The sequence below is a fragment of the Osmerus eperlanus genome, chromosome 15, assembly GCF_963692335.1.
Source record: "Osmerus eperlanus chromosome 15, fOsmEpe2.1, whole genome shotgun sequence".
In the NCBI taxonomy this organism is placed as follows: Eukaryota; Metazoa; Chordata; class Actinopteri; order Osmeriformes; family Osmeridae; genus Osmerus; species Osmerus eperlanus.
This window is the reverse complement of record NC_085032.1, coordinates 4209665-4221815: the sequence shown is the minus strand read 5'-3', so window position 1 is coordinate 4221815 and position 12151 is coordinate 4209665. Positions and strand designations below refer to the sequence as shown.

Genomic DNA, 12151 nt, shown 5'->3' with positions numbered 1-12151 from the left:
GGGGAATGAAATTCACACAAGACACAACAACGCAAAGCAACCTGGCATAACATGACATATAAGTACTGTGGCATCATCAGAGGACGTGTGGTAGAGGGGCGTTATGATCCTCTCCGTATACATACCGTATTTTTCGGAAAACAAGCCGCATTTTCTATAACCCGCACCCCACCAGAATGGGAGTTTAGTGTTTGTAAATCGGATTATAACCTGCACTGGAATATATGCCGCACTTGATACGGGAACAATGATACTAAGCAATGCACGAGTAGGCTATAGTGGCAAAATCCATTGTTATGTCTACAAAATTATTTTAGATATAGTATAAGCTAGCTTGCAAATCCTGAGGATAGCCTACCGAAGTTGAATTAGCCAATGTCGTTAGCAATGCCAGTTTTTTGTTCTAAAACCGGGCTATATGCCCCTTCGAAATATAAGCCGTACAACCACAAGAAAACTGTAAAATCGCCTGTGTTGATGATCACTGTGGATGAGGTGCGGTCACCAATTCTCACCACCTGTGGCCTCCCCGTCAGGAAGTTGAAGATCCACTTGCTTAGGGAGGTGCTTAGTCCCAGGTCCACAAGGTTGGAGACAAGTCTGGAGGGCATGATGGTATTGAATGATGAGCTGTAGTCAATGAACAGCATCCTCACATACGTATTCCCTTTGTCCAGGTGGGAGAGAGCGGTGTGCATTGTCAGAGCGATGGCATGGTCTGTAGACCTGTTGGACCGGTGTGCAAACTGCATAGGGTCCCGGGTGGGAGGCAGTGAGGAGCAAATTAATTATTTGACTTGACGCTTGAACCACTTCATGATGACAGAGGTCAGTGCTATCGGGCGATAGTTGTTCATGCAGGTGACCTGGTGTTCTTGGGCACAGGGACAATGGTGGTCCTCTTGAAGCAGGTGGGGAGTACAGACATGCTGAGGGAGAGGTTGAAGATGTCACTGAAGTTCTGAAGTTCCTTCCAAAGTTGTCTAGCTTACTCAAATCCAGTTACCCAACATTCCAAGCATTCCTTTCTCATAAGTCTACTTACAGCTCAAGAATACATTTAAATTAGCTTCAGTGTTTCCCACATAATTTGATTACATTTGTGGTGGTAGGCAGGGGCGGAGCAAGACATTGTAAACATTAGGGGCCTAGTCCAAACCTAGGTCCTAGTATCGTTTTGATGTGAGTGTAAATACAGAACTCAACTAGAGAGGGTACAATTTCTGGGGAAATTGTAGGGTGTGCTTGCTTCCGTCGGTTGCACAGGGGTTAGTTATCACCCTGGCCTCTTTGCTTGTGGCGTTTCTGCAGCTGCCTTGCAGTAAAGCTATAGTTAGCCTAGCTATCCCCCAAGTTAACAGATGCGAAACGAATGTTCTGCCAAAGGTAGTCACGCGTGTTTTCGTGACGTTAGTGACGTAGTGACGTTAGTAACGTCAGTGACTGTGGCTAGCAAATTAGCCACCGTTAGCTTCACTTTTCACCACAAAAACGCAATTTCTACTTAAACCATACAACGGAACGTAAATAAAAATACAACCAACGCAATTGCTACCAAGACGAACCTTTTGACACCGCCGTTGTGTATGTAGTCCAAATATTGACTAATCCTTAGGGCGGCGAAAATAAACAACAATAAATAAATATATATGTGAGAGAACAAAGGTTGTGCCCTTGCCGAAGGCAAAGCACACCCAACAAGTAATGCGAGCACGCAGAACGTACGGACAAAAAAGGTTTAGCATTAATTTGAGATTTTTTTGCTCAAATTAACTTTTGAGATAATTGAGCTAATTTGCTCAAAAGGTTTTTGAGCTTTATGTAATTCAACGTTACGTTGGACTCGTGTTCTTATATTTGCCAAATGTATTTAACTATGAGTATTATTATATGTATGTATTTACATTTACATTTAGTCATTTAGCAGACGCTCTTATCCAGAGCAACTTACAGTAAGTACAGGGACATTCCCCCGAGGCAAGTAGGGTGAAGTGCCTTTCCCAAGGACACAACGTCATTGTGTAAGGCGAGGAATCGAACCGGCAACCTTCTGATTACTGAACATGTATGTCATGTATCAGTTTGGATAAATTTGTGAAGAGAATTATGATACTAAGGCACAATCCCAATGTCCCCCTTAACCCTCGTGCTGCCTTCGGGTCACATGACCCAAAGGTTCATAACGAACCATCGTTGTGTTTACCCAATTTTACCCAATACAAAAACAAATTAAAATAATGTTCTTTTAACCATCGCAATGTGGGGGGTCTGAGACAGCCTAGCTGTTAAAAGAAAATGCTTCACTTTGTCTTTGTATGCGGTAAATTTGTCGCAATACGACGGTGGGTCACAATGACTGATGGGTCAGAAAGACCCAAAGATAACACAAGGGTTAAACCCTGATAAACTTACTTGATGTCACTTAGTAAGTGATTTTTTTCTTGCTTCCGGGCTTCCCCTGGTACCCTCATCTTTCACATCACAACGCTGTGGCAATTGTAGGCAATTCCCTTAGCTAAAGTCCTTTTTGTTAATCTGCAAAAATGCGGATTAACACAAAGGGCTCAAAATGTCTGTGAACGAGCCCTCGCGCACTTGACGATTTGACTGTGGAACAGCCCTAAACCCTCACAGACTTGGTGAGAACGAACCTCAAAGTCCAAGAGTCTGTGAGATTGGGCATTGGACATTGGGATTGGGCTAAACCATTCGTAAACTCTGGATTGATTCTCCGTCCGTCTTTTCTGAAGGAAAAAGCCGTCTGTCCTGCGCATTAATTCAGAGCGTGCACGGAGAGAGGGAGCTGTTCACAGACGGGTCAGTTGTAGTGAGAGAGAGAAAGCGAACGGGGCAAGAAGTTTGTGAATTAGTATTATTTTTTGCGATGTTAAACAGTAAAAACAAAACAAAAAATATATACATTTGTTGCGGTCTATTTTCTTTTGGTGCGTGCCACCACAAATATTGAGCTCATTATAATAATAATCTTTGTACAAAGTATGGACATTCATTGCAGCCAGATGTAAGAAGTTGTAAAATGCTCATTTACTAATTTGTACCTGTTGATATTTCCGAAATGCTATTGTAAGCTATTTTATTGAGTGGGCTGTTATAATGTTAGGCAGGAATTAGAAAAGGGGGACTTTGATTGTGAAGGAGGAAGTCGCGAGTGGAGACAAAGTGTGGCCGGCAGAATCAGTCAAGGAGCCCTGTTATTATAAAGTATAAGTCTTCAAGAACGATCGGTTACACTATTGTGAATCCAATGATCATAACAGCCCCCTCCCATGCCGTCATCTCCTTTTATTAGGCCTACCTTATTATAATTATACATTTATTGTCCCGCTATGTCATGACATAAAAAATGCACTTACCAGCCAACACAACACACAACGCCGATGTGAAGCTAATGCACTTAATTCATAATTTTGCACATAATTATAGACTATATATAAGTGATACATATTTTGCTAGACATATCTTATTTACGCTGTATAACCTTTATCTGAATGACAGACTTGTGCAAGGGAACCCTTGTGACATCTGCTGACTATGCAATTTCCGGGAGGTTGCGGGGCTAAAGCCAACTTGATGTGTTGAATGCTCAGAGCCATGAAAGTACCGTGAGATCGATTCGAGAACTGCCAGCTGTGTAGCCGAGCGCATTTTCTCAAGAGCAACTGCACGGGTTCTAATGACGACACAGCTATTTCATGATTGGTCAGACTCACACACAACAACTTTGACGCGTGTTTTGTAATTATTCTGACACCTTCAGTTTCGCCAACGCTCAAATCCTGACCAAACAGTTTAATTGAATTAAAAATGTGTGGAAGAAAGGGTTTTAGTCCGCCTCTTCACTAACGGAAAGACTAAGTTTAATTATAAATAAAGTAAAGTAAGCAAACAGCGCTTGATCGGCCATGACTGACGTCAACGCAGCAAACCACGAGATGCTGGAATGTCCGACTTCACAGAGCCGTTTTCAACTCCTCCCCGACTGCAAGCGGCTACTCTTGCCGGACGTTTCATGCAGCCGCAGTCCATGTCGAACGCACCTAGTGACATAAGGTGCGTTCGACATGGAATGACTTCATGCAGCGCTGCAGCCGGCTGCAGGCGGCTGACTTGAAACAATTAATTCTGGTTAGACTTTTTGTCCGACTTGAGACGGCGCCAAGGCTAGGTCACTGTGACGTAGCCATCAAAGTACCGTGAGATCAATTCGAGAACTGCCGGCTGTGTAGCCGAGCGCATTTTCTCAAGAGCAACTGCACGGGTTCTAATGACGACACAGCTATTTCATGATTGATCAGACTCACACACGACAACTTTTACGCGTGTTTTGTAATTATTCTGACACCTTCAGTTTCGCCAACGCTCAAATCCTGACCAAACAGTTTAATTGAATTAAAAAATAGTTGAAGAAAGGGTTTTAGTCCGCCTCTTCACTAACGGAAAGACTAAGTTTAATTATAAATAAAGTAAAGTAAGCAAACAGGGCTTGATCGGCCATGACTGACGTCAACGCAGCAAACCACGAGAAGCAGGAATGTCCGACTTTAAGTAGGCGTTTTTAACCCATCCCCGACTGCAAGAGGCTACTCTCGCCGGTCGTTTCATGCAGCCGCAGTCCAGGTCGAACACACCTATAGCCTCGGCGCCGTCTCAAGTCGGACAAAAATTCTAACCAGAATTCACTGTTTCAAGTTAGCCGCCTGCAGCCGGCTGCAGCGCTGCATGAAGTCAGTCCATGTCGAACGCACCTATTATTACAGCAAATGGTGGCTCAACAAAGTATTAACGTGTGGGAGTTGAATACTTATGCAGCCCAGATATACATTTTTTCCAACATAAAACCAATGTCACCTTTCAAAAATGTATTTTGAGTTGCAGTGTTTAAAAATAAAATGTCAAACAGAACAACATTTCAATGTCTCATTTGCAATTCAGCAATACAAAAACATTGTTGGGTGTCTGAATACATAGTTTGCCTTTTATTCTAACCTATTGTTGCTCTCCAGTAGCTGTAGGAAATCCCATGATTATGCAGGTACACCTCCTTGAGTTTGGCCTGCCCCACGTAGCAGGTGCCGAAGTCAATGCTGGGGCAGGACAGATGAACCGTGGGCAGAACCAGGGTGGCACAGAGAGGCACATTCTGGACGAGGACAGGGCATTCAATTGTTTATACTGGGAAATATTGTGTGAAAAAACTGGAAACAAATCTGTCTATTTCTATGTTACAATAATGGCTAGTGCTATTTCATAATTTGTTGATGTTTTAAAACTATAGATCTAAAATATATTACTACTATAAACAACTCAAAAAATAAAGAGTATACTTTGTAGTTTTACCAAGATTTACTTATTTAGTAGTCTGTGTATCATTGAATGAGAGGTCTTTCACCTGCAGGCTATTGTTGCGGTAATGCACTTTGAGGTTCTGATGGAATCTTAACTTCCTTTCCCCGTTGTCACTGCGCATTAGTGTCACAGAAGAAGGGGCTTCCTCTGTAGGTTGTCTCAGATAGGCCAGCAAAGACAGGGAGCAGTGGAAGGCCACCTTCACCTGCCAATCATGGGAGGAGGACAGAGATTATGAGGACTCGGATGGGAATCACAAGATGCATGAGATGCTTGCCTGATTGATATATCATTTTAAGCTATTTATAAGGGGTCCTAGCAGAAAAGTGTTTTCGTTCATCTTAGAATTGTAATACATCTCCTTCTGACCAGCCCCTGAGCAGTACAGGCACCTTTGGTATGCATGTCCAGACGATCACCAAGCAACATCTGAAGAAATATTGAGCCAAAATACCTTTTAATGGCACTAAAGTAAGCAAGGCCATTGAAACTATGAGAACATGTCTGCCATACTCCCCAATGCTGAAAATAGTAGATCTCCACCCAATTTACTGTACTGTATTTACAAGTGGTTCTCTAAAAAGCAATCCATGTTTGCTGTATCTCAACATATGACTCCAAAAAACATAGATGGTAGAAGATGGTAATCTCAAGTGGATACATGGAGCGTATGATGCAAATTTGAAAAATAATACCAAAATGAAGAATACCAAATCTTCAATCAAACAATGTTCATAATGGTCATGTACTACCCTGCTCCTAGATACATTTTTACGTGGCTATGATCTTGCTAATCCAATGCAAGATCATATGATTTTGCAATGATAGTGCTACCCTGCTTATCTTTTTGGTTTTGGTTTCGAATCATTGTAAATTATTTGTCGGTACACAATTTGAAAACTATGCAAAATGACATTGAAAAATAGGACCCAAAGTTAAGCTTTAGTTTAGGGTTGTGTACTCAAATAATAATACATATTATTAATAATACTGTGTACTGAAAGTATTTTAATTAGTCATATACATATTTTTTTTTTAAGATTTTAACTAACACCTCTGAAAACCATACTGTACGCCTTGTGCCACAAGACAATCTCTTTCAATTAGGTGGCCCATCATCAATCATCATGATCATCAACATCCACCACTCAATGAAGTTATCAATTTAACCTGATTACTTCACAAAATTTGAGCCACAATGTGTCAAACATTTACACCCTCCAAGTACATAGATAAAATACAGTTTTGGCCAAGTATACTGTATGACATACTTCAATGTGTCATTTACAAGTCCAATTAAATGACTATTTTATCTCCATTTATCAGACCTGCATGTTGTGTTGAGGCTGGAGCACCAGGAACTGGTCGTCCCCTGTTGGGATGCTAGCTGTCCTGTCCTGGGTGCTGGAGTGGGACTCTGTCTGAGCATGGGACTTGACCAGGAGCACGGTGAAAGGAGCCTGGGTACTCAGCCTGAAACCCAGGGGCATCTCTGTTGTGTTCTTGATTGTGAAATATTTTGCAATGGCACAGTCCTTTTGCACAGCCATCTGTGAAACAGGAAGATGTACTGGATATTGGTTCTTCACATCTAGATCTAGAAACTCAACACTTTCACACAATTTACTAGCCTGGCTGCCAGCCCAACTTCTCCCCGCCCACAAAACAATTTGGTCGGGAAGTTGGGTCTGGAGGGTCTCGTATTGGGAACAACTACATAAAACCAGGATCTGGGCGGACCAATGAAATTGCCAGGGCGGGCTTTATACGATGATGGACAGATGATCAACAGTAACGTAATCAACAACGTCACGAAAGAGCCCTTGGGTTGAATTCGTTTTCAACAAACAACATATTACGTTGCTCTGATTGTTTGTAGGTCTATCCAATTGAGCGAAGAGGCATTTGTTTTACGAGTTCGGTTGAAACACACCCCGTAGTCACAGCCCAATGGAAAGTTTTCAGACTCATATTCTGACTAGAATTATGAGTATGACAACGTCAGGCTAACAATTTACCTGTTGTCTGTGATCTAGTGTCCTTGTTTCATTTGCATACCATCAGAAATAAGATCCCAGGGGGTAAAGCCACCCCAAACAAGTTTTACAGATTAATGGCATATTCGGTATTGTTCTGCTTGTTTTAAGACAACATATTTAACAATGCCTGCAGGAATGCGAAGCTTCCACAAAGATTTTGCAAATTATATCTTGACTTCCAAATGGATAGCCTCCAGATTATAAAATGAAAGTACTCTGAAACACGCACTGAACTGTTTTTCAGATGTATAAAAAAAATACTTTCCCCCAGAATCAGCTTACAATAGCTCTGCAAAGTTGAGATGCAATGTTTTTGGTCGCTGTGATGGTGACACTGTGGCCAAACAACAAAGATAGAGAGTGCATGTATTTTTAATGACAGTTTACTTGAATCAGTGTATCATTCGTTCTTTCATTATTCAATTGAGAAATCAAAATTGGAAAATGAAAAACGATATCCAGAAACTAACTTGATTTGGAAATGTTTTTGTGACTTGGAAGTTATTGACTTCTTCATGTGTTGCAGTACTGTCTCAAACTCGATTTTGTTTTTGGATTCTCAACAACCTCGCCCGACACCAAGTTGAGACTGTAACTTGATCTGCAAAAAAAATAAAATACAACAACCGTTCGTATTATTATCTTTTGGTCATGGTTGAAAAAGGAATTTGTCGTTTTTAATTTATGGGTTGAAAAAAGAAAAAGGAATGTATGCAAAAGTACACAGACCTTCTATAATGGTACTTGTTTCATGTATGAATGAAGCAAATGATACACGCTAATAGCTTAGGCCTATTTATTTCTGGAGTTTGAAAAAGGCTGTGCTAATTTGGACAATAAGTGGTCTACCATGGTCTGGGTGACTACTCAATTCTGATTGGCTGCAGGGGTGTCCATTATGTAAGGGATAATGCCCAACAAGGTGTACAATATCATACAATAACGGAGTAATGCGGAGGCGTGAACCGTCTGACGTGCAGCGCATGTGCCAGCCTGTCTCAAGTCCTCCACCATCATCCCTGTACCCAAAAAGCCAAGACCAACAGGACTTAGTGACTCAGGGTGTCTACAGGTATAAAGAAGTTCAATGTAAGACTTTTTAAGACCTTTTAATGCCACTTCTAAATGAAATTTAAGACCAAACTTACGATGGAAATACAAATCAAAAGTGTAAATATACAGTAATCTTTCCAAGTAAACACACTGATGTCTGCTCAAAATTAAGATTCGCGTCCTTGTGAAAATGCGAAAGCGTCGATGGTTGCCAAGCAACACATTTAAGAGCACACTCTAGCCTAGCTCCCTTCAAAACAAGCCATGGATAAAGAAAACCAAAAGAAAAGGAAAATACATTTTACTGATAGACAGGGCTGGACTGGTCATCTGGCATACCGGGCATTTGCCCGGTGGGCCGACGCACTTTTGGGCCGAATCGCCGATATAATTTATAGGCTTTTTTTCGGGACGGTCCATAAAGAACTGACGGCCCATTGGTAAAAATTGTTTTGGTCGGGCCGGCCCATAGAGAACTGACACCGGCCCATTGGTTAATTTTCTGTATTGACACTGGCCTGACCCAATCAAATCCAGGAACCCCCTTCCCCTGAATCATAATATCGCCTCCCGCAGGCCACACAAGCTGTTGGCTAATGCGTATGCTGGTTTAGCATTGTTAAAGTTTAGCATCGCTAAAATGGAGAAAGCACCACCAAAGCGCAAGGGAAGCGCAGAAAAGTTAAGGGAGAAAAAGATAAAAAATCTACAGGTGAATGCCACAAAATGTGCAAAAATTCAAACATGTTTGGGGGGTCTTTAGCTCAAGGGCGTAGGTTTACATAGGGTCGATAGGGACTAGTCACGATCAAGTTTGGGAAAGACACAATTGTCCCCACCAATATTTTGTTAATTTTTGACAAAAATATTTTGCACAATATATTTGCAAAACTCATTCGTATTATTATCTATACTATGTTCGTCGCCCAGAAAAGTGAAAAATACATTTCCAAGTTAACCAATGCGCCTCGAGCCTGCAAGACAAGATGATGTCATTTAATTGGCTGAAACTTCGTGAATCGTGACTTGCAGAAAGAGGGCAGTAGTTTGACATGGTAAGCTATTAAATACACCAGGAAATAATAAAGCCTCATATTAGTATTTCGTTTGGTCTCAGCATTGATATTTTTGACCCTTTTGTGCTATGTAGAAAGTAAACTCAAAATGCCACCCAAAAAAAGAGGGATATAAGAAGTTTTTTCCCCACCCAGAGAGTAACTAAGTTAGCTAACTATCAAGAAGGTCGTTGTTAACTGCTAGCCTTACATCGCCACCCATTCTACAATGGAAACATGTTTTGAAAATTGTTAGTGTAGTAGATCATGTAACTTTTGCTTGTATTAAATCTTTCCCTCGCGTCTGCAATCTTTCGACCAGTGTGTTAGCAGCAGCTGGCCTTGTTGAACCAGAAGGATAAAGCTGCTAACCTACCCACATAATGGGACTGTGCTAGTTTAGCCTAGTACTAGCAGGCTAGCAACTCAAAAGTGATATTAACTGGTAATAAGTAGGCCTATATGATCCCTTGGATTGTAATATGGCTATCCCTGTAATCTCAACCAATGTCAGCAGTCAACTTAGTGTCTGTATTAAATTGATGACTTACTGTGCAGGAAAAACAGCACCCTGAAGCTAAAGATGTAAAGCAGGTTGGTGATGAATCAACATCAGGGGTTCAGGTGAGAAGATGAATTGTCCATTTTGGTAAAGATTGCATTAAATTGCTGTTTTTTAAGGGATGTTTAGGCAATGTTATCCATGAATGTTACCATTCACACATACAGTGCCTTGCAAAAGTATTCGGCCCCCTTGAATTTTTCGACCTTTTGCCTCATTTCAGGCTTCAAACATAAAGATATAAAAATGTATTTTTTTTATGAAAAATCAACAACAAGTGGGACACAATCATGAAGTGGAACGAAATTTATTGGATATTTCAAACTTTTTTAACAAATCAAAAACTGAAAAATGTGGCGTGCAAAAGTATTCAGCCCCTTTACTTTCAGTGCAGCAAACACTCTCCAGAAGTTCAGTGAGGATCTCTGAATGATCCAATGTTGACCTAAATGACTAATGATGATAAATATAATCCACCTGTGTGTAATCAAGTCTCTGTATAAATGCACCTGCTCTGTGATAGTGTCAGAGGTCCGTTTAAAGCGCAGAGAGCATCATGAAGAACAAGGAACACACCAGGCAGGTCCGAGATACTGTTGTGGAGAAGTTTAAAGCCGGATTTGGATACAAAAAGATTTCCCAAGCTTTAAACATCCCAAGGAGCACTGTGCAAGCGATAATATTGAAATGGAAGGAGTATCAGACCACTGCAAATCTACCAAGACCCGGCCGTCCCTCTAAACTTTCAGCTCATACAAGGAAAAGACTGATCAGAGATGCAGCCAAGAGGCCCATGATCACTCTGGATGAACTGCAGAGATCTACAGCAGAGGTGGGAGACTCTGTCCATAGGACAACAATCAGTCGTATACTGCACAAATCTGGCCTTTATGGAAGAGTGGCAAGAAGAAAGACATTTCTTAAAGATATCCATAAAAAGTGTCGTTTAAAGTTTGCCACAAGCCACCTGGGAGACACACCAAACATGTGGAAGAAGGTGCTCTGGTCAGATGAATCCAAAATCGAACTTTTTGGCAACAATGCAAAACGTTATGTTTGGCGTAAAAGCAACACAGCTCATCACCCTGAACACACCATCCCCACTGTCACTGGCAGGCAGGCAGGCAGTGTCCCTACCAAAGCTGGGACCAAACCTACGCCCTTGCTTTAGCTGCTTCCACATCAGCATTACCTGTAGAGGAAGGAGGAGAGGTGGCTGTCTCAGAGAGGCCGAAACATTGACAGTCAGGGAAGAAGCCCAGGAGGAGGAGAGTGACCATGACAGGGCCATGGGAGCAAGTGAGGAAAAGATGGAAGAAAGAGTAGTTGACGACGTGGTAAAGAGTAGGCAAATTAACAGGGACTGATGAAGGGAGGGAGGCTGTGTGTGTGTTTCTGTATTGTATTTAGCAGACACTTTTGTCCAAAGCCACAAAATATGAATCTTACATTAATTTAAATTAACAGTAAACAGTTTTAAAAGTTGTTAAGCCAATATTAAGCAAAATAGTAATAATCACAATACAATATCAAATATCAATATGTATATATTTTTTTATACCATATACAAATCATACTCTAAGAATGAATTAATTATTTAAGTGTAAGATCGACAGATAAGTCTTGAGACCCTCCTTGAAGGTTCAAAAACACATGAACGCAGAACACTAGGCAACTCATATTATAGAATGCATCCATATTTTAAGGACTGTCTGCAGGGAATGTGTCTGACTAGTCACGGTAGGTGTGGGCCGCCTGGGCCAAAAATGCCAGGGCCGATTTTTTGTCCCAGTCCAGCCCTGCTGATAGAAAAATTAGAAAACTTATAGAGTTGTATACTCACAATAGAAGCGTGCTCACGGGAAAATTTAAAAATATCAACACAAACAAACAGAAACAATCAGCTTGGAAATCGATCACCAAAAAAATTAACAGTGGATTTGTGCAATCACGGACGACTCTCTCTAACTGGTGCACTAGTCGTAAGTTGAAGTTGGTCGTAACTTTCAGTTCTACGTCGGACGTAGCGTTATGCCCAGGCGTACGCCCAGCTGGTGCACTCGGCTCCTGGACCC

At 41.4% G+C, this 12151-nt stretch overlaps 1 protein-coding gene across 6 annotated transcripts in view; it reads right to left on the bottom strand.

Moving 5' to 3' along the window:
- The window catches only part of dlec1 (DLEC1 cilia and flagella associated protein), a 206508-nt gene that overhangs the window by 23104 nt on the left and 171253 nt on the right, over positions 1-12151 (bottom strand). For 2 of the 6 annotated variants that reach the window (XM_062479022.1, XM_062479023.1), the window contains exons 34-36: positions 6696-6917; positions 5411-5572; positions 5008-5161 (exon numbers count right to left, since the gene is read on the bottom strand). The exons of 2 other annotated variants lie outside the window; for them this stretch is intronic. In XM_062479022.1, coding sequence (XP_062335006.1) covers positions 5008-5161; positions 5411-5572; positions 6696-6917 — 538 coding nt within the window. Of the gene's footprint in view, positions 1-5007; positions 5162-5410; positions 5573-6695; positions 6918-7872; positions 8008-12151 lie in introns of those variants that run through there. 2 more of the 6 variants (XM_062479025.1, XM_062479026.1) reach the window with 1 other exon arrangement.